Below are 22,919 nucleotides of genomic sequence, written 5' to 3' on the forward strand. Positions count from 1 at the left end.
CTATTGTACTCAAGTCCTTTGGCCACCTAATGAGAAGGAAGGACTCACTGGAGAAGAGCCTGATGCTGGGAAAGATGGAGGGCAAGAGAAGAAGGGGATAACAGAGAAGGAGGTGGCTGGATGGAGTCCCTGAAGCAAGAGACGTGAGCTTCAATGGACTCCAGAAGATGGCAGAGGACAGGAAGGCCTGGAGGAACATTGTCCATGGGGTCGCGATGGGTCGGACACGACTTTGCAACTAACAACAACAACAACTATTGTACTCAGCTTGTTTGTTGTGTCATTTGTCCCAAAGTGGAGGAGGAGGAAGGGGTAGTAATCTGTGGGCCTAATTATTTTGGTTAGGTTCTCAGCCACGTCTTAGAATTTTGCTCCAGGGTGAGAACATACCTCCCTGGATTGTATATCTGGCCTGCAGATGGATGATTCCGCTCCTTTGAGGATAGAGTATCCTATTACCAAAACTCTCCTTTCTTTTTTGGGGGGGGGCTGCAGTCTGGGGTGCTTTCGAAAGCAGTTGCCATGTTGTTTATTCCCAGCTTGGACTGAACCATGATGAAGACTTTTCCTTCAACACACCAGAAGGCAGGGCAAGAAGCAACGGATGGAAACTCATCAAGGAGAGAAGCAACCGAGAACTAAGGATAAATTTCCTGACAATTAGAACAATTAACCAGTGGAACAACCTGCCTCCAGAAGCAGTGAATGCTCCAACACTGGAAGTTTTTAAAGACGAGATTAGATAGCCATTTGTCTGAAATGGTGTAGGGTTTCCTGCCTGAGCAGGGGGTTGGACTAGATGACCTCCAAGGTCCCTTCCAATATTATTATTATTATTGTTGTTGTTGTTGTTGCTATTACTGTTATGGATCATCGCACAGTCAGCCAGATGTTCAGACTGGATTTGGCATTTTGTCAACCTATCGAGTCCTTACCCAGGACCTGGGATAGGCAGATGTGGATGTTTGATGGTATTACAGGTATCGTCACAGGATGGAAGCAGTTCCTAGTAAGGCCGCCTTTTGCAATTGACTAATGGTGGATTTGTCAATGCCGATGATGGTGTTCAAGTGGTGCCCCAGTTGTTTTGGGATTGCACCCAAGGAGCCTATTACTATTGGTACTACCCTTGCTTGCTTTTGCCACAGTCTTTCTATTTCTGTTTGTAGGTCTTTGTATTTTGTTATCTTCTCCAGTTCTTTCTCATCTGTTCTGCTGTCTCCAGGCACTGCCACGTCCACTATCCAGACTTTTTTGTCTTTGTTATCGACAATTGTTAAGTCTGGGGTGTTATGTTGCAGGTACTTGTCTGTTTGAATTCTGAAGTCCCAGAGCAGTTTGATTTTATTATTGTTATTATTATTTTTATTGTTATTATTATTATTGTTATTATTATTATTACTGTTATTATTATTATTACTGTTATTATTACTGTTGTTGTTGTTGTTGTTATTAATCATTGCACAGTCAGCCAGATGTTCAGATTGGATTTGGCATTTTTGTCTATCTATCGAATCCTTCCCAAGGACCTGAGATAGGCAGATGTGGATGTTTGATGGTATTACAGATATTGTCGCAGGATGGAAGCAGTTCCTAGTAAGGCTGCCTTTTGCAATTGACTAATGGCGAATTTGTCAATGTCAATGGTGTTCAAGTGGTGCTCCAGTTGTTTTGGGATTGCACCCAAGGCACTTATTACTATTGGTACTACCCTTGCTTGCTTTTGCCACAGTCTTTCTATTTCTATTTGTAGGTATTTGTATTTTGTTATCTTCTCCAGTTCTTTCTCGTCTATTCTGCTGTCCATGTCCATAATCCAGACATTTTTGTCTTTCTTATCGACAATTGTTAAATCCAGGGTGTTATGTTGCAGGTGCTTGTCTGTTTGAATTCTGAACTCCCAAAGCAGTTTAATTTTATCATTTTCTATGACTTTCTCTATTTTATGATCCCACTAGTTCTTGCTTACAGGCAAATGATATTTCTTGCAGATCTTCCAATGCACCATTGTTGCTACTTTGTCATGCCGCTGCTTGTAGTCAGTCTGTGTGATCTTCTTGCAGCTGCTTACCAAGTGGTCCACTGTTTCTTCAGCTTCTTTGCATAGGCGGCACTTACTGTCTGTTGCTGTCTTCTCAATTTTGACTTTGTATGCATTTGTCCTTAAGGCTTGGTCTTGTGCAGCCAGAATTAGTCCCTCGGTCTCTTTCTTCAATTTTCCTGCTCTTAGACATTGCCAGGTCTTGTTATTATCTGCTTTCCCAGCTGTTTTTTTTAATGTACTGGCCATGTCGTGCTTTGTCTTCCCATGCCCCTATTTTGTTCTTCATTTGGTCTTTTATAGGCCAGTTTGGTCTCTCCAGTAGTCAGTAAGCCTTCCTGATATACTAATTTCAGTGCATCTTCATCATTGTTCTTCAGATATTCTTCCAAAGCAATTTTTTCTTCTTCAACCATCTGATGTATTTGCAGCATTCCACGCCCACCTATTTGCCTTGGTAGATAAAGTCTGTCAATGTCACTCCGTGGATGAAGGGCATGATTCATTGTCATTATTTTTCTGGTCTTCCTATCCATTGCTTTTATTATTATTATTATTATTATTATTACTATTATGCTTACTATTATTATGATTACTATCATCATCATCATCATCTGATGCATGTATAGTTTGGATGTTCTTTGGGAATCATACATGGAATGTGTATTGCATACCGCAATAGTATCAGTCACCTGTTCCGTGAGTTTGTTGATTGATAGTCCCTCTTTTTGGTTGGTGGATGTGCTTTGCTGTTAGCCTTGTTTCTAGTTTCTCTGTTCTGGGTGATTTTGCCTATTTTGCTGTCCTTTTTTCTGGCTCTTTGTGCTTGTTTTTGTGCTTGTTATTTTGGTGTAGATGAAGTATGAGGTAGTACGCCCTTTGGCTTTGAGAGAAAAAAAACATGACAGTTTATATTGAAGCTAAGGGTTACTGTTTTCTTGATTTGCTCCTTATTTATCCCTATCCTCTCTGCCTTGGTTTTCTGACTGCCTTTGTGTGCTCAGCCTGTCTTTCTGGTTTCCCTCAGTTGCCTCTAGCCATTGCTCAAGCAATCTTGGGTGTGAGAAAGACAGAAGTCAAACTACCTTTCCTGGACTGGTCCTGCTGTCTGAATCCCAAATTGCAATCTCTGGAATTGTGCCCAGGTCCTGCTCAATCCGTCTTCCAGTCAAGACTGGAGCACAGATTGACTGAACGGATAGACAATCTATTACAAAGCACACTACCAAACGGGGGTTGGGGTGAAGGTTGTGGCACAGAGCCTAAACAAAGGATTGTAAGCCGAGGGCCAACTGATGATGTTACTTAGTTGGGTAATGAAATGTCTGCACAAAAGCAACCAAGTTCAGAGAGCATCAAGGACTCCATAGTCGTTATCCTCTTCCTCCTCCTCCTCCTCCTCCTCCTCCTCCTCCTCCTCCTCCTCCTCCCCACTCCCCTTCCTCTCCCTCTCCACAAACCCCACTCATTTCTAGCACTGATGATGTTACCTAGTTGGGTACTGAAACATCTGCACAAAAATAACCAAGCTCAGAGAGCCCCAAGGGCCCCACCGTCCTCCTCTTCCTCTTCCTCCTTCCTCCTCCTCCTCCTCTCCTCCTCCTCCTCCTCCTCCTCCCTCCCCCTCCTCTATGCAAGCTCCACTTGCTTCTAGTACTGATGATGTTACCTAGTTGGGTAATGAAACATCTACACAAAAACAATCAAGCTCAGACACTACCAACGATCCATCTCCTCCTCCCCCTCCTCTTCCTCTCCCTCTCCACAAACCCCACTCATTTCTAGCACTGATGATGTTACCTAGTTGGGTAATGAAACATCTACACAAAAACAACCAAGCCCAGTGAAGATCAAGCACACCACAATCCTCCTCTTCTTCCTCCACCCTCCTCCTCCTCTCCCCACACCCCACTCCCTTCTAGCACTGATGATGTTACCTAGTTGGGTACTAAAACATCTGCACAAAAATAACCAAGCTCAGGAGCACCAAGGATCCCACAATCCTCCTCCTCCTGCTCCTCCTGCTCCTCCTCCTGCTCCTCCTCCTCCTCCACCACCACCACCACCACCTCCTTCCCCTCCCTTCCTGACAGCCCAGGAATGCAGGACCTTATTCAGAATCCAGAAAGATAATGAGGTACCTGTGAAACTGTCCATCTTCCTAAGAGAGAGATTTTGCTGGGAAATTCCATTCTGAGATCAATGAAGGCAGATACATTAACAAGGATAGAAAAGAATTTATTCAGAAAAGGGAAAGATAGGGGAAAACAAGAAAGAATCACAATTGCAGACAGAGAGTTCCACATAAACGCAATAATTTTAGTAGTTAGTTTGATCACCTCATTAAATAAGCATATGCTGTTTGTGGGTTATTCATGGTTACTTTCCTGGATGCTTGTTAAGAATATGTGTTGATGGTAGTGGCCCTGGCTTTCATCCCTATGACCATTTAATCCCAGTTTTATAATAATAACAACAACAACAACAACAACAACAATAATAGTCATTAGTCAATTGCAAAAGGCGGCCTTACTAGGAACTGTTTCCATCCTGCGACAAGATCTGTAATACCATCAAACATCCACATCTGCCTATCCCAGGTCCTGGGTAAGGACTCGAGAGGTAGACAAAATGCCAAATCCAGTCTGAACATCTGGCTGACTGTGCGATGATCCATAATAATAATAATAATAATAATAATACCAACTAATGTACAGCACAGCTGCAGTTATAACAGAATACCTGGGATGTAAAATCAACAAAAAAGAAAAACAAACAAACAGTACACCAGAAAAATGGAAGGTTAGACTAGAAAATAAGATCAGCAAGTTAAGATCACATGCAAGCAAGCTAGAACAGATGAAAGAAAAGAAGCTGAAGAACAAGAAGACCAAAGAATACCTAATCAAGAAATACCACTTAGAAACAAGGAAGATCAAGGAAGCATTGGAAATAATAAAGCAACAAATAACAGCTATAGCCAGGAAAATCAGTAGATATGAAGCTCGAATTGCAAACTATAGGCAGAACCTCCAATTTCAATCCAATCAGAAACGTTTCTACCAATCCATCAATGGAGAAACTGCAAGGAATCAGTCAGTACCTGACAAGGAAGAAACAGTGCAGTTCTGGAAGCAGATATGGGATAACCCAAAGAAATACAACAAGGATGCGGCTTGGTTAAAAGAGGTGGATGCAAATAAAACAGAAGTTGAAATGAAAGAACTAGTAATAACAACAAAAATGGTAGAAAAAAGAGCAAGGAAAATCAAAAATTGGTCAGCACCAGGTGAAGATGAACTGCATGGGTTTTGGTTGAAACATCTAACTGTTATACACCCACTCATTGCCAAGCAGTTCAACAATATACTACAAGGAGGAGAAATTGAAAAGTGGCTAACAACTGGGAAAACCTACCTAATAATGAAAAATCCAGCAAAAGGGGCAACACCAGGTAACTACAGGCCAATTACCTGCTTACCAACAACTTTCAAATTACTAACTGGTGTGGTAGCTGATGCAGTACAACAGCATCTAGTTGAAAACAATCTCTTTCCACCTGAGCAGAAAGGAAACCGCCCCAATAGCAGAGGAACAAAAGATCAACTCCTAATAGACAAAATGATCTTGGAAAACTGCAAGAGAAGGAAGACCAACCTGAATGTGGCATGGATTGACTACAAAAAGGCATTTGACTCTCTGCCACATGATTGGATAATCAAGTGCCTAGAAATAACAGGAGTCAGTAGAAACATCAGAAAATTTGTGCAAAGATCGATGGCACAATGGAAGACACAGTTGCAGATCAATGGTGAGAAGCTGGGAGAGGTTAATATCAAGAGAGGAATATTTCAAGGAGATTCATTATCACCATTACTATTTGTTATTGCACTGTTTCCTCTGTCAACAATACTGAATAACTCAGGACATGGTTATCAAACATCAAAAACATCTGCTAGACTATCCCACCTCCTTTACATGGATGATCTGAAGCTGTATGGAAAAACATCATCTGAAATAGAATCGCTGCTCAACACTGTCCGTATATATAGCCAAGATATTGTAATGGAGTTTGGCTTGGACAAATGTGCCACACTTACTATCAAACAAGGAAAAATAGTGAAAACTGAAGGAATCAAGATGCCCCACGAAAATAACATTAAGAGTCTGGATGAGGAAGAGTACTACAAATACTTGGGTATCCTTCAAGCTGACAACATCAAGCACACTGAAGTCAAGAAAAAGATTAGAGGTGAATACATCAAGAGAGTGAAGAAGATCTTAAAGTCCAAACTCAATGGAGGAAATACCATAAAGGCAATCAACACCTGGGCAATCCCAGTCATTAGGTACACAGCTGGAATAGTGGACTGGACTCAAGCAGAACTAAAAGCAATGGATAGGCAGACCAGAAAAATAATGACAATGAATCACGCCCTTCATCCACGCAGTGACATTGATAGACTTTATCTACCAAGGCAAATAGGTGGGCGTGGAATGCTACAAGTACATCAGATGGTTGAAGAAGAAAAAATGGCTTTGGAAGAATATCTGAAGAACAATGATGAAGATGCACTGAAATTAGTATATCAGGAAGGCTTACTAACTACTGGAGAGACCAAACTGGCCTACAAGAAAGACCAAATGAAGAACAGAATAGAGGCATGGGAAGACAAAGCACTACATGGCCAATACATGAAAAAAATAGCTGGGAAAGCAGATAATAATAAAACCTGGCAATGGCTAAGAGCAGGAAAATTGAAGAAAGAGACCGAGGGACTAATTCTGGCTGCACAAGACCAAGCCTTAAGGACAAATGCATACAAAGTCAAAATTGAGAAGACAGCAACAGACAGTAAGTGCCGCCTATGCAAAGAAGCTGAAGAAACAGTGGACCACTTGGTAAGCTGTTGCAAGAAGATTGCACAGACTGATTACAAGCAGCGGCATGACAAAGTAGCAACAATGGTGCATTGGAAGATCTGCAAAAAATATCATTTGCCTGTAAGCAAAAACTGGTGGGATCATAAAATAGAGAAAGTCATAGAAAATGATAAAATTAAACTGCTCTGGGACTTCAGAATTCAAACAGACAAGCACCTGCAACATAACACCCCAGACTTAACAATTGTCGATAAGAAAGACAAAAAAGTCTGGATAGTGGACGTGGCAGTGCCTGGAGGACAGCAGAATAGACGAGAAAGAACTGGGGAAGATAACAAAATACAAAGACCTACAAATAGAAATAGAAAGACTGTGGCAAAAGCAAGCAAGGGTAGTACCAATAGTAATAGGCTCCTTGGGTGCAATCCCAAAGCAACTGGAGCACCACTTGAACACCATTGGTATTGACAAATTCGCTATTAATCAATTGCAAAAGGCGGCCTTAGTAGGAACTGCTTCCATCCTGCGACGATACCTGTAATACCATCAAACATCCACATCTGCCTATCCCAGGTCCTGGGTAAGGACTCGATAGGTAGACAAAATGCCAAATCCAGTCTGAACATCTGGCTGACTGTGCGATGATCCACCATAATAATAATAATAATAATAAAGTTGGAAGGGACCTTGGAGGTCATCTAGTCCAACCCCCTGCTCAGGCAGGAAACCCTACACCATTTCAGACAAATGGCTGTCCAGTCTCTTCTTAAAAACTTCCAGTGTTGGAGCATTCACCGCTTCTGGAGGCAGGTTGTTCCACTGATTAATTGTTCTGTCAGGAAGCTTCTCCTTAGTTCTAGGTTGCTTCTCTCCTTGATGAGTTTCCCTCCGTTGCTTCTTGTCCTGCCTTCAGGGGCTTTGGAGAATAGCTTGACTGCCTCTTCTTTGCGGCAGTCCCTGAGATACTGGAACATGGCTATCCTGTCCCGCCTCGTCCTTCTCTTTGTTAAACTAGAGCCATCTCACGCTTTTACATTTCTTAAGAAATAGATAAAACCAGACAAATAACATTTGTATCTGGGAAGAAAAGGAATTGAAAAAAACCAAATTAAAAACCATGAACTTTACTAACTGGTAAATTCCAATGGGTGACTCAGAAACCATAAGAGTGCACACCAAGGTATGTATCCCTGGTCTCAGATCACTGCAAACTATGCTTGTGAGAGCTAGCCAGAATCACAGTTCAGCCATATCTGAAAAGCTGCTTTCCATGAATTAAATTTTGAAGCGTGCTCAACATAAGCCCCATGGGCTTTAAAAGCTTCTCTACGGGATTTATGGCTGTTTCAGGGGACCTGACCTACAGGCGCTATCCTTCATTCTCAGTGGAAATACAGAGACATACTCTGGATTTTAACCAGCTCATCACATGCTTTAGGTTAATATTGCTCAACCTTGCCGACTTGAACAGCTGTGGACTTCAACTCACGGCCAGAATTTTCCAGCCAGCTGGGGAATTCTGGGATATCAGAATAGCTAGAGTTGGAAGGGACCTTGGAGGTCTTCTTGTCCAACCCCCTGCTCAAGCAAGACAACCTGGAATAGAGTAGAATAGAGTAGAATAGAATAGAATAGAATAGAATAGAATAGAATAGAATAGAATAGAATAGAATGGAATGGAATGGACTGGAATGGAATGGAATGGAATGGAATGGAGTGGAGTGGAGTGGAGTGGAGTGGAGTGGAGTGGAGTGAAATAGAATAGAATAGAATAGAATAGAATAGGAATAGAATAGGAATAGAGTAGAGTAGAGTAGAGTAGAGTAGAGTAGAGTAGAGTAGAGTAGAATAGAATAGAATAGAATAGAATAGAATTGAATAGAATTGAATAGAATCTGGAAGGGATCCTGGAGGTCTTCTAGTCCAGCCCCCTACCCAACCTGGAGAACCTATACCATCTCAGACAGGTGACTGTCCAGTCTCTTCTTAAAAATCTCCAGTGATGGAGCACCCGCAATTTCTGGTGGCAAGCTGTTCCACTGGTTGATTGTCCTCACTGTCAGGAAGTTTCTCCTTAATTCCAGGTTGCTTCTCTCCTTGATTAGTTTCCAACCATTGTTTTTTCTTTGTAGAATAGCTTGACTCCCTAAATTTATAGCCAAGTTATGACCTGACCTCCCACTAACAACCATTGCTGAATCCCTATGGTCACGTGATCAAAATTCAGGAAATCTACAAATGAAGTCAATGGGGGAAGCTGGATTCGCTTAATGACTGCTTCATTCACTTAAGAACGGCAGGGATCGCTTTAACAACTGCACCAAGAAAGGTTGTAAAATGGGGTACAACTGGCTTAAAAACTGTCTGGCTTATCAGCGGAAATGTGGGGCAGTCAATTGTGGTTATAAGCACAAGCAAAGTCAACAGGAGCTAATGCTTCATCCCCTTAACAACCGCAATGATTTCTTTGGAAAAAAAGGGGTTACAAAATTGGATATGACCCACTTAATATCCGTTGTACTTAGCAATGGAAATTCTGGCCCCCAGTTGTGGTTGTCAGATGAGAACTACTTGTATAGGCTTGGGCAAGACTGAATTTTTGAAGACATACTTGGTATCCTGAGTTTCAAAGACACACACATGAAAATTTCCAGAGAATCTTTATTATGTTTTGATTTGTCAACACAGTATAGACCTTGATGGTTGCAAAGCAACACATTGAACCCCACGAATAAAAGCAAATATACACGTCCCAGGATAATGTTGCAAGATCCAATCTGGGTTGGTTTTGTCTTCTGAGCTTTCAGATTCTGCTGGAGCCCATCTCCAGGGAACTTCTCTCTAACAGAGTGTGTGTGTTGTTCTGTGTGTGATATTTATATGGTGCCTGTTGTATGTGGATTTTTAGATGTTCATTGGGTGTATTGATGACTGGCTATTAAGCGGTTGACTGTCATTTGCTTGTGTTGCCTGGCCCTCGCCTTCTAAGTGCTGGATAAGCTGGTGGTAAATCAGTACTCCTATTGCCCTTCAAGGGGCCCATTTCCCAGGCTTCAATCACTTCCTCAGCTGTTTTTTGTGCCTGCTCGGCCAACAATCTTAGTAGCTTATTGCCCCATCAATATGTTCCTCCTTTGAAAGCCCAGTTGAAGTAATTTCCCTAGCTTTTTTTGTGCCTGCTTGGCCAACAATCTCAGTAGCTGCAAAATTGAACGTTTCCTTGTTCATTGCTGTGTGAGGCTACTAATGAGTTTATGTCTCCTCGAAGAGTCAGACAAGGAGACAATGAGCATGGACACACATTCAATTTTGCAGCTACTAAGTTTGTTGGCCGAGCAGGCAGAAAAACAGCCAGGGAAATTAATTCAACTGGGCTTTCAAAGGAGGAACATATTGATGGGGCAATAAGCTACTAAGATTGTTGGCCAAGCAGGTACAAAAACAGACAGGGAAATTATTTCAACTGGGCTTCAAAGGAGGAACATATTGATGGGGCAATAAGCTACTAAGATTGTTGGTCGAGCAGGCACAAAAGCAGCCAGGGGAAGTGATTGAAGCCTGGGAAATGGGCCCCTTGAAGGGCAATAGGAGTACTGATTTACCACCAGCTTATCAAATACTTAGAAGATGGGGGCTGGGCAGCACAAGCGAATGACAGCCAACCACTTAAAAGCCAGCCATAAACACACATCAATCAACGTCTAAAAATCCACATACACCATATAAATACCACACAGAGAGCAGCACACACTCTGCTAGAAGGAAGTTCCTTGAGGATGGGCTCCAGCGTGCGTCTCTAAGCTCAGGAGACTAAACCATCTGGTCCCAGCAACCGACCCAGATTGGATCCTGCACAATTAACCCCACGATCTCCCAAGCAGGCCTCAAACTCAACTGCTCCTAACTTGGGCAGGTTAAGGTGACCACTTTTAAAATGTGCGTATTGGCTGCCTCTGCAGGCAACGTTGCACAACGGCTCTGATTGCAGAACGGCGTTGCAAAAACTCTGATGAAAGTTCTAACCACAATTTATGCAACTTGCCCTTCTATGAAATTAGCGTTTGGAAACGCGGTAAGATGAGGACACAGTCCCGGGCTTCATCCTAGGAATGATGTTGGCACCAACTGATCCAGTGAGGTGTCTTTGCAAGTTTCAAATCTAATTAAACCTTCTATAGGTATCAGATCAAAAGTTCCTTTTGTTTTTCTTCAGAGCTATAGCCTTCCATTCGTTAGGGCTGATCCTGCTGTTCTTTCAGTCCACAGAATATGGCGGCATCTGGTAGAAACCACGATGAGGAAGTCCATCAGTGTCCTTTCTCAAACGATGTAAATTATGTAGTTTGTGTCCGTCTTTGCATAGTGTGATCATGGTGGGTGTACTTGACCCTCCTGCCCCCTCCCCAATCCCTTGGATACTCATGACAAACACTAGATACGGTTATGAATAACATCTCTTTGGCTTTATACAGAAGAACAGGTTGCCCAACCATTTCTGAAGATGGCCCATCAGCAGATCTGAAGAAACCTTCTACTTGTTTTTGTTAATTTGCTGGAGTTCCTTCTTTACTCTTTCGCTGTTGATTTGGTTACTTTTCAGCCAGTAGTGGACATCTTCGGGGATTTCAGGAGAGTCTACCTGCAATTAAAACACACAATCAAATCACACAAATTAAGCAGAGAGGGAGAATGGAGGCCAGGAGGACCTAAGCAGAGGCATGCAAAATTGGAACCCGGGTGCTTCTCACTATTTGGGGAAACATCCATGTTTTCCATAGAATTATCGGCTACTTTATGCTTCTTTCTTGGCCCCATTTTAGAGCTGGAATTTGCAACAAAGGAAAAGAAGACTCCATGGGTCTTGTTTGGAAGAACAGAAGCCATGTAGAAGCCAAGTAGAGACTCTAGAAAAAGTACAAAGAAGAGCAACAAAGATGATCAGGAGACTGGAGGCTAAAGCATGTAAGGAACGGCGACTGGAATTGGATATGTCTAGTTTAACGAAGAGAAGGACGAGGGGGGACATGATAGCAGTGTTCCAATATCTCAGGGGCTGCCCCAAAGAAGAGGGAGTCAAGCTATTCTCCAAAGCACCTGAGGTGAAGAATGAGTGAAGAAAACACACCATGCAAAGTTTAAATGATAAAAAATTTTATACACAGGGAATTTAGAATATTTTGCGTAATGAGGTTTGAGAAATATATCCGAAGGCGGAGTGTTTTTTCCCAGGCATGATTCAGGGAAACAGATCATTTACACTGCAACCAAGTGTCTTCATGTTCTTCATTTAATGAGACAAAAACATTCTCAGGAGAATTCATACTTTACTTTGTGGGCTAGCTAATCTATATACTATTAAATCTCTTGCTCTTGTAACCTTTAATTGGGTGAAAGCAGAGATTTTTAAACCAAGGGACCTCAACTCTAATTTGCAGAACCCATCCCAAATCTGGGCTATTTTCAAGGCAGATACATCTCTGAATATATCCCGTTTCCCCCCCCCCCAGTATATTAGTATATTAGAAATAGTATATTAGAAGTTCTGTCTGTGTTGAAGGCATTAAGATTGCGGTAAGGAAATATTTCTGCACTGATGGCCCAATCAGTCATGGATTGTTTAGTAACCACCAACGAACAAGTGGCCTTTTTAGAGAAGGCATAAAAAAATGTCTAGATGCAAAAATAAATAAATAAATCACATTTTCTACAAGGAACCACAGGTTGTACCAGCTATAATATTAGAAAATGCTTTCCTAATGTTCGACTGGAATCTGCTTTCAGATTCCAGAAAGAAATTCTGGCCAATGAGAAGAATCAAGCAATGGTAAATGTCCTTTTTTTTAATGAAAGCGAATGTCAGCCGAGGCAGCCTAAAATCATGTTCGCCTTATGTGCAGCTCTGTGGCGTGACTGGCTCTTGTGATTAACTAGAGGTCCACGATTCCTCTTACACATAACGGTACAAAGATCAGGGAGAAGAGGGCTTGGAAAATGAATTTCACAGCAGCAGCCCTTCTCACTGTAGTACAGCTTAGCTGTCTCTCTATTGCTCTGCCTCTGTCTCTCTTCTCTCTCGTCGCTCCCCCTCTCCTCTCTGTCTCCTCTTTCTCTCTCCTCTTTCTGTCTCCCTCCTCTTCCCTATATCTTTCCTCACTCTCCTTTCTCCTCTCTCTCTGTGTTCTCTCTCTCCTTCCTCTCTCTCTCCTCTCCCCTTTCTCCTGCCTCTCTCTTCTCTCTTCCCTTGTCTCCTCTCTTTCTCTCTCTCTCTCTCTCTCCTCCTCTCCCTCCTCTCTCTCTCCCTCCTCTCTCCCTGTATCTCTCCTCTCTCTCTCCTCACTGCTATCTCTTCTCCTCTCTTTCTGTCCTCTCTCTCTCCTCCTCTCCCCCTCTCCTCTCCCCTCTCTGTATCCTCTCTCTCTCCTCCCTCTCTCCCTCCTCTCTGCCCCCTCTCCTGCCTCTCTCCCCTCTCTCCTCACTGCTATCTTTCTCCTGTCTTTCTGTCCTCTCTCTCCCTCCTCTCCCCCTCTCCTCTCCCCCTCTCTGCCCCCTCTCCTGCCTCTCTCCCCTCTCTCCTCACTGCTATCTTTCTCCTGTCTTTCTGTCCTCTCTCTCCCTCCTCTCCCCCTCTCCTCTCCCCCTCTCTGCCCCCTCTCCTGCCTCTCTCCCCTCTCTCCTCACTGCTATCTTTCTCCTGTCTTTCTGTCCTCTCTCTCCCTCCTCTCCCCCTCTCCTCTCCCCTCTCTGTATCCTCTCTCTCTCCTCCCTCTCTCCCTCCTCTCTGCCCTCTCTCCTGCCTCTCTCCCCTCTCTCCTCACTGCTATCTTTCTCCTGTCTTTCTGTCCTCTCTCTCCCTCCTCTCCCCCTCTCCTCTCCCCTCTCTGTATCCTCTCTCTCTCCTCCCTCTCTCCCTCCTCTCTGCCCCCTCTCCTGCCTCTCTCCCCTCTCTCCTCACTGCTATCTTTCTCCTGTCTTTCTGTCCTCTCTCTCCCTCCTCTCCCCCTCTCCTCTCCCCTCTCTGTATCCTCTCTCTCTCCTCCCTCTCTCCCTCCTCTCTGCCCCCTCTCCTGCCTCTCTCCCCTCTCTCCTCACTGCTATCTTTCTCCTGTCTTTCTGTCCTCTCTCTCCCTCCTCTCCCCCTCTCCTCTCCCCTCTCTGTATCCTCTCTCTCTCCTCCCTCTCTCCCTCCTCTCTGCCCCCTCTCCTGCCTCTCTCCCCTCTCTCTCCCTCCTTCTCTTTTCCCTCTCCCCTTTATCTTTTAGGAAGCAGGTGAAAACTCCCTTCTATTGGGAAATCAGTTTTCCACATTTTGGATCTGATCTGATGTATTATTCTTAGCTGCCAAAAATTCTCTTGAGCAAGTAGCATGTAAATACATACATGATTACAAATAAGCCACTTCTTTCCTAATGCTTGACCCTATGGCCTATTTTCTAGGAAAAAAATCCTGCATTTGTCTCTGCCTTCTTCCCATGTCAGCACAGCCTACATCAAGTTGGGTTTGAAAACTGCTTCTTGGCAGCTCACTATCTCAACCAGGGTTAGATCCCAAGCAGTTTTGATCAGTCCCGTTCCCTCCTCCTCTTTCTCCAAGTCAGGAATGGACGTAACCTTAGGAAAAGAGTTTTCAGGGGCCCAAGAGATGCCTATCCAAGTTGGAGGAAGCAAAATAACGGGATAACAAATTTGAATGGGACCTTTGAGGGTCTTCTAATCCAACCCTGTGCTCAAGCAGGAGACGCTATGCCATTTCAAACAAAGGGCGGTCCAATTACTTCTTAAAAATCTCCATGACTTCTGGAGGCAAGCCGTTCCACTGATCCATTGTTCTGACTGTCAGGAAATGTCTCCTCACTATCTGGGGAAACGTCCATGTTTTCCATAGAATTATCGGCTACTTTATGCTTCTTTCTTGGCCCCGTTTTAGAGTTGGAATTTGCAACAAAGGAAAAGAAGACTCCATGGGTCTTGTTTGGAAGAACAGAAGCCACGTAGAAGCCAAGTAGAGACTCTGGAAAAAGGACAGAGAAGAGCAACAAAGATGATCAAGGGACTGGAGGCTAAATGTCTCCTCATTAGGTTGCTTCTCTCCTCAAAGCTGCTTAGAAGCAGCTTCAAAACGTGGTTTCGCGGAATCTGTACAGATTTTTCTGTACATTTCCGCTCGGGAACGTATTCACCATTTTAGGAAGTGAAAGAAACTCCTAGCTGCTGACCCTGTCTGAATTCTGTCCAAGTTGATGGCCCATATGATGGACAGGCGCCTAGAGGTTCACCCTTCACACACCCCCTTTTCAATAAGTTTGGAAGCCTTACCTGCCTCCCGTAAAGAATCTGGAGGACTTTGCTTGGAGATATGCCGGTCACGTGATGGCGAGCCAGCAAAACGGCACAAACGAACCCATCTTGGCAACTGATAAACTGTTGCTCCAGGTAAAAAGAATGGTCGTCCCAGCCTAACATGCGTGTCCGGATGGCAAAGTGTTCCCCCAGTTTCAAAGACCGCCGGAAACGCCAAGAGGAGGCCACCAGCACTGTGGTGTACTTACAGTTCCAGATGGTCTGCAACAGCCTACATTGGAACATGTACAGATATCGGGCAAAATCAGCCTCCCGGGCATAGCGGCTGTTATTCATGTGGCCCAACATGTCCAGATCGGAAGGCAAAACCCAGCTGTACCTTAGTCCTTCTTCCAGCACTTTGATTTTGGGGTCTGCCAATCTGTAACGAAGGTATATGATGATAAAGTAGATTAGATACCAAGCATCCAGGAAGGTGAAGGCGACCGCAAAAGAGAAAGCTGAGAATAGGATGAGCATCAACACCGACATGTTGCAAAAAAAATCAATGGTCTGCCTGGAGTGGGGAGATGTAGTTCAGATCCTGAGTTGGATCTGCAAGCTGGAGGAGAGAAGTTCCACACCGATGCTTCTCTCTGCTTCTGCTTCTTCTCCTGCTTGGTCTTGTCCTTGCTCTGCCTGAAGTGACCGGTCCATGCTTCTTCCGAGAGCTTTTTGATTCCTCGGTGGATCTCATGCAGAACTCCACCTGCAGCTTCAACACTTCTTTGATGAAGCAAGAGATAGTCCCGATTGGCTTAAGCCAACGGGGCATTGTAATTTCTAATTACAATTGGTAATTAATGGGTGGCATTGCTACAAAGAACTGTTTCTTCTGTTCTGCATATCTCAACATAGAATCACAGGACTGGAAGACCTCAGAGGTCTTCTAATCCAACCCACTGCTCAGGGTAGGAGATCTTGTAACATTCTGGTCAAGTGGTTGTCCAGTTTATTTTTGAAAACTTCCAGTGATGGAGCACCCACAAATCCAGGAGGCAAGCTATTCTATTGATTGATTGTTCTTACAATCAGGACATTTTGCCTTACTTCTAGATTGTATCTCTTCCACCCGTTTCTTCTTGTCCTGCCCAGCTGCTTTGGAGAATAAGTCAATCCCCTCTTCTCTGAGACAGCTCCTTGTTGAAAAAAAAATCTTCACCAGGGTCCAGTCCAAGCCGGGAATAAAGAAAATGGAATTTGCTTTAGAAAAAAGGTTGTAGTTTATTGAAGAGCAGAACCACAAGACATGTGGCTCTGGAGCAGCTGACCACATGGTGCTGGGAGTGGTGGGTTTTTATACCTTCTTGGGCTTTTGTGTTTGGAGTTGTTCCTGTGGCATGAACTTTGACCTGAGCTTTTGAGCGTGGCCTTTTTGGTATTCTGATGGTGGTGAGTTAATCCTATTATGTCTTAAAGGTCATGTCCTGCTTCCCCGGGGCTGTGGCTGATGGCTATGTCCTGTTTTAGATGGGTGAGGGGTTGTTGGTTCTAGGGATCTTTGTCTTTTTAATCCCATCAGCTCCAAGCTTCCTGGCTCCAGTCTTTCTGAAAGGATGATCAAATCTGCATTTCTACAGAGTTGGCCCCTGCTTGGGGCAGAGAGGTGGTAGTGGTTTCTGCCTAAGATTTTCTATTATTCCTTTGGGGAAATATATTCTGCTTTTTTTTGATATCCCCCAAACTATTTCCTTCTCTGGAAGGAGCTGTCTTCCTACACCCTCAAGTAGTGGAAGACAGCTATCCTGCTCCCTCCACTCCTTCTCTTCAATAGACAAGATATACTTAGCTCCCTCAACCGTTCATCACATGATTTAGTTGCCATTATGCAGATCTGGTTCAACCGGTATCCTTGAAAGCTTGTTTACCTGCAGTTCGGGACACCCCTCTCTGGAGGGGGATTCCAAAATTAGACAAAAGCTTCACCAAAACCGCCACCTCAACCATGATTATGGGTTTTCTGGAAATAGGGGGGAAGGAAGCCTACATTCAGGCATAGCTCTGAGTCTTGGTTTCAGAATCCTGGGTTTGTGAAGAAAATAACACAATTCATCTGATATTATGTTTTGGAAATTATAGGGGGTCAGCATCTCAACAAAACAAACAAACAAACCTCAGCTGGAAGAATGAAGTAGAAGAGAATCTTTGTAGCCCAGGGCTGAACTGAGGGTCCTTGGTGCTCTCTGAGCTTGGTGGTTTTCTTGTGGACAGTTTAGTATAGTCATCATCTTTCTCGTTCTTTCTTTCTTTCTTTCTTTCTTTCTTTCTTTCTTTCTTTCTTTCTTTCTTTCTTTCTTTCTTTCTTTCTCCCTCCCTCTGTCTTTTTCTTTCTTTCTCTTATTTTTCTTCTTTCTTTCTCACTCTCTCTCTCTTTTCTCTCTCTCTCCCTTCCTTCCTTCCTTCCTTCCTTCCTCTTTCTTTCTTTCTTTCTTTCTTTCTTTCTTTCTTTCTTTCTTTCTTTTTTCCTTCCTTCCTTTCTCATTTTCTTCCTTCCTTCCTTCCTTCCTTCCTTCCTTCCTTCCTTCCTTCCTTCCATCCTTCCTTTCTCATTTCCTTCCTTCCTTCCTTCCTTCCTTCCTTTCTCATTTTCTTTCTTTCTTTCTTTCTTTCTTTCTTTCTTTCTTTCTTTCTTTCTTTCTTTCTTTCTTTCTTCCTTCCTTCCTTCCATCCTTCCTTTCTCATTTTCTTTCTTTCTTTCTTTCTTTCTTTCTTTCTTTCTTTCTTTCTTTCTTTCTTTCTTTCTCTCCCTCCCTCTGTGTCTTTTTCTTTCTCTCTCTTATTTTTCTTCTTTCTTTCTTTCTCACTCTGTCTCTCTCTTTTTTTCTCTCTCTCCCTCTCTCTCTCTCTCTCTCTTTCTTTCTTTCTTTCTCTCTCTCTTTCTCATTTTATTTCTTTCTCTCTCATTTTCTTTCTTTCTTTTGCTCTCTCTCTCTCTCTCTCTCATTCTCTCCTCTGTGAATCCTAATTATGTTAAGCCTTCTTGTGCGTTAAGGTGACTTTGATTAAGTCTCTCCCTAAATCCAGAGAGAAGATAAGGAAGTTGCCAACACTCAGAATAAACCACAAGAAGCTTTAGCAAGACAGCTGAACTTGGGTGACTGCCTTTGTACAGCTTTAACAGAACAACAGAGTTGGAAGGGACTTTGGAGGTCTTCTAGTCCAACCCCCTGCTCAAGGAGAAGAGCCTATAGCATTTCACTGCCGGCTGGGGAATTCTGGGAGTTGAACTCCACACAACTTCAACTTGCCAAATTTGAAGAGCACCGGTTTAAACGCTGAGTTGGAAAGATCTACAATAAGACGAGGGCAAAATCTTAGAAGGTTGAGATGCAGCCTGATCTGCGATGAAACAGAGAAGCAAGGAATGATGGAATTTTTGCATATTAATTAAGCCACTAAAAACATGACACAAGTGGGCGTTTTTTGCAGAAGCTCTGCAGGGCATAACAACTGATTGAGGTGCACCATTCATCATATTATTTATTAGCAATAGTGTTTATTAAATTTATTTGGCCGCCCAGCTTACCACAGGAGAACTCTGCGTTGCCAATAAATCTGGTACGTGTTGTTATTTTCTTCAAAGCTGTCCACACAGGCACACATACACAAACACACACACACACTGCTACAGGTAGCGATGGCCACAACAGAGCCCAAAATTTATGTTGCGAAGTGAGACATTTGTTGTTGTTTTTTAAACCAGTTTTATTAATTTTTCAATTTTTACGTCCAAGTAATTAGGAAGCAGCGTGGTGATAGGGTAATCAAAAATCCAATAACAGAATCATTCATATATATCTCAGGTTACCTCATTAAAAGTTTCCTCTCTATTTCCCTTAATTTTTATATCATGTTCAAATTAATACATTTCTAGATAGAGCTCAATCAATCAATAGAATTATCAGTAAAATTTTACTTATACATATCCAAATCCTGTTTTTTAAATTTTACTTGATTCCAATTACCATGTTCCAATTTAGCCATTAATAACCGTAATAATTAAACTTTGGGTAACCCCAATTTCCTTCATTTCATTACCAAATAATTATTGTGTCTAGAATACACATATTATTCCAAAAATTAAATTCTTACTTTATTTCACAAATATATTCTATTTCTCATCCTGATAGCTCCTTATTTGCTAATAAAATATCTTTCAGTGTCACAAACCCATTTCCATATTACAATTCAAAACTATAATTTAACAATTTTCGTTTCCATTATAAATCTAGGTCCTAAATATTAAATGAATGAATATCTCTAAAAATCTCCTTAACCTGTTAAATAGAATTTTAAGCTATTTCATCATCAGTCAAGAAGGGAAGGAGAAGAAGAAAGAAAAGAGAAAAAAGACAAAAGAAAAGAGTCCCATTTTTAAACCTAACTCTGGCTTTCTTTTTTTGCCAGGCAGGTTTCCATACCAGTGACTTTAAATCCTCAAATAGGCCTCCCTTTATTCCTACACATATTGTTTGAATCAAGGGAGAATAGCCAGTTATCAATTTTTCAAAGGAACTGGCCCCTTTGTAATTATTAGGTTTTTGCCCTAATAATTCCAATCTCCATGTTTGGTTTAAAATGTTTATTGTTAGTTCAGTCTGGTCTTCTTCTTCTTCCAGTTTCATCTGACTAGACTAAAAAGTCATGTCCGGTGTTGTAGTTGTTAATTGATTGTCTAGGTTGCCTAGGTTCTCAATGTATTGTGTTTGTTGTTCAGTTCCTGTTGCTTCTGGAGTTACAGGTACTTTAGTTGAAATCAGTATTTGGTTGTCAAAGTTCTCAATGTGTTGTGTGTCCAGTTGTGTAGAATCCTCTTTAGTATTAATTTGTTCCTCTTCTGTTGTTTTTTGGCTTGTAGGTTGATCAATTGGAGTTCTATTTGTAGTTTTGGGGTAACATCTTTGGCTTGGATCACCTTAGTTGTTCTTCTCTGAACTTTTCCCAAACTCTCAACATCTTTTTTGTGGTATGGTGACCAAAATTGGCTGCAGCATTCCAGGTGTGGCCTTACTAGGGTTTTATAAAGCAGTACTAATACTTCGTATGATCTTGATTCTATGCCTCTCTTTATGCAACCCAGGATTGTGTTAGCTTTTTTGGCTGCTGCTGCACACTGATGGTTCGTGGTCAAGTGATCGTCCAGTAGGACTCCAAGGTCCCTTTCACAGTTGCTGTTTTTAAGCCTGGTCTTGCCCAATCTGTATTTGTGCCTTTGGTTTCTCCTGCCTGAATGTAAAACTTTGCTTTTCTCCACGCTGAAACTCATTTTGTTGGATAGGGCCCATTGTTCAAGTTGGTCAAGATCCATTTGAATCCTGAGTTTGTTTACTGGGGTGTTGGTTACTTCTGCCAGTTTGGTGTCATCTGCAAATTTTACAAGTTCCCCTTCAATTCCCTCATCTAAGTCATTTATGACTTTGCTTGTCAGAAGCCAGTTGAGAAAGTTACAAATGATGAAACATCGCCCCCCCCCCCACATACACTGTGCTACAAGCATCATAAATACAAGTCAATTGCTGAGCACCCAAATTTTGATCACGTCACTATAGGGAGGCTGTAAAGGTTGTAAGCGTGGAAACTGGTCATCAGTTACGTTTTTTTGAGTGACCTTGTAACTTCAAACCACCACTAAGTGAGTGATTGTAAGTCGCATTTAGTGATGGTTCAAAGTTACAACATCGCTGAAAAATGTGACGGCCCATACGACCGTTTTTCACACTTACGACCGTCGCAGCATCCTTGTGGTCATGTGATCAAAATTCAGACATTCGGCAACCGATTCATATTTATGACGGTTGCAGAATCCCGGGTCACGTGACAATCCCCTTCTGCAACTAGCAGAGTCGATGGGGAAGCGTGATTCACTTAACGACCGTTTGACTAACTTAACCTGTGGCAATTGACAATGGTGGAGAGAAAAGTCATAAAGTGAGGCAAACTCACTTAACAAATGTCTCACTTTGCAACATAAATTTTGGGCTCCATTGTAGCCGTTGCTACCTGTAGCAGTGCGTGTGTGCGTGTGTGTATGCCTGGGTGGAGGGTTGTTGGAGGAAATAACAACATGTACCAGATTTATTGGCAACACAGTGTTCTCCTGTGGTAAGCTGGGCGGCCAAATAAATTTAACAAACACTATTGCTAATAAATAATATGCTGAATGGTGCATCCCAGTCAGCTGTTACGCCCTGCAGGGCCTGTGCAAAAAACGCCCACTTGTGTCATGTTTTCAGTGGCTTAATTAATATGCAAAATTCCCATCATTCCTTGCTTCTCTGTTTCATCGCAGACCAGGCTGCCTCTCAACCTTCTAAGATTTTGCCCTCATCCCATTGTAGATCTTTCCAACTCTGCGTTCAAACCGGTGCTCTTCAAATTTAGCAAGTTGAAGATGTGTGGACTTCAACTCCCAGACTCCCCCAGCCGGCAGTGAAATGGTATAGGGCAGGGGTGTCAAACTCAATTTCACTGAGGGCCACATCAGGGTTGTGGTTGACCTCGGGGGTGTGTGTGTGTGGGTATTCGTGGTCAGGGTGGGTGTGGTCAGGGTGGGCATGGCCAGCTCAACATCGCTTGCGTTGGGGGGCACCTGAGTGGTCTGGGCAGGGCTGGGGGGATCCAGTCTAATCCTCAAGCTCCCACAGCCCAGCCCGGCCCTGCTATCGCAAGAGGGCGCCCTGCTGTGCTTGTCTCCTCCTCGAAGCTGCTGCTGCTGTTCTTGCTCTCCTTGGCCATGATGTGTGTGGGAGGGCAAAGTATGTGGGTCAGAGGGAGGCCCGCTCTCTCTCCATATGGGGAAACCTGGCTTTGTAATTAAAGTAGGCTCAGCAATAGGATGGGAGACCACCAGGAGAGATCAAGATGAGGAGACAAGGGGAAATGGCAAAAGGATAACAGGGCTGCTGGTGGCCAAATGCTAAGACAGCACTTCCCTCAGACCCTTCCTCTCTCTCATTGTAGTCCCCTCCCTCCCTCCCTCCCTCCCTTTTCTTCTTTTTCCTTCCCTCTTTATTCTCCTTTCTTCCTTCTTCCTTCCCCCTCTTTTCTTCTTTTTTCTTTTTTCTTTCCTCTTTCCTTTCTCTATCTCTGTCTATCTTCTTGGATGCTCAAATGCAACGGGTGTGTGTGTGTGTGTGACATTTCTCCATGCCTCCTTGCCTTGTGATCAAATGCCACTGGCTAGTAGTCTGTGGCCACTTAAAAGACGGAGAACAAACCAGGCTTAGTTTATCCCATGCTTGCTTTTAGTGGGGGTGTCCGCAGACAACAGTACAGCAAAACTGTTGTCAGAAGTAAGTCTTCATCCTAGTTCATCCAAGCCGGGGATAAATAAGCAACATGGCGACTGCTTTGGGAAGAAGGTTACAGTTTATTGAAGAAGCAGGAAGAGGGTCCTTGCAAGAAAGAGCAGAAGAGAAGAAAAAGAGGTTGAGCACATGGGCAGTAGATTTTTATACCTCCTCTAGCCTTGTTTGGAATAGTTTCCTGTTCCTGCAGCATGAACTTTGAGGCTATTTCTGAGTGTTTTTCTAGGCCTTGATATCTGTGGTTTAATCCTATTATCATATCCTGCTTCCCAGGTGATGGGGCTAATGACTCCTAGAGCAGTGGTTCTCAACCTATGGGTCGGGACCCCATTTGGGGTCGAACGACCATT

At 43.1% G+C, this 22,919-nt stretch overlaps 1 protein-coding gene across 2 annotated transcripts; it reads right to left on the bottom strand.

Moving 5' to 3' along the window:
- Window positions 1–9,225: 9,225 nt before the first annotated feature.
- On the bottom strand, window positions 9,226–16,319 carry LOC120310760 (protein THEM6-like). Of its 2 annotated transcripts, none has more exons than XM_039349531.1 (2): window positions 15,239–16,316; window positions 9,226–11,564 (listed from the first exon to the last, which is right to left on the bottom strand). In XM_039349531.1, the coding sequence occupies exons 1-2, from the start codon at window positions 15,752–15,754 to the stop codon at window positions 11,457–11,459; spliced, it is 624 nt and encodes a 207-aa protein (XP_039205465.1). In that variant the 5' UTR covers window positions 15,755–16,316; the 3' UTR covers window positions 9,226–11,456. The 2 variants fall into 2 exon arrangements, with proteins under 2 accessions (XP_039205465.1, XP_039205464.1); XM_039349530.1 differs by lacking the exon at window positions 9,226–11,564 and adding an exon at window positions 14,133–14,933 and having other exon boundaries at window positions 15,239–16,319.
- Between the last annotated feature and the right edge of the window lie 6,600 nt (window positions 16,320–22,919).

Source organism: Crotalus tigris, unplaced genomic scaffold (assembly GCF_016545835.1).
Source record: "Crotalus tigris isolate CLP2741 ecotype Arizona unplaced genomic scaffold, ASM1654583v1 scf7180000018291.410847, whole genome shotgun sequence".
Lineage (NCBI taxonomy): Eukaryota > Metazoa > Chordata > Lepidosauria > Squamata > Viperidae > Crotalus > Crotalus tigris.

What these genes read in the sequence shown, in the direction of transcription:
- LOC120310760 (XM_039349530.1), bottom strand. Translation starts at nt 15,754, where the DNA reads ATGTCGGTGTTGATGCTCATCCTATTCTCAGCTTTCTCTTTTGCGGTC. An exon ending in AGATTCTTTACGGGAGGCAG is followed by an intron (nt 14,934 to 15,238) that starts GTAAGGCTTCCA and finishes TCCTTTTTCCAG; the next exon opens with AGTCTCTACTTGGCTTCTAC.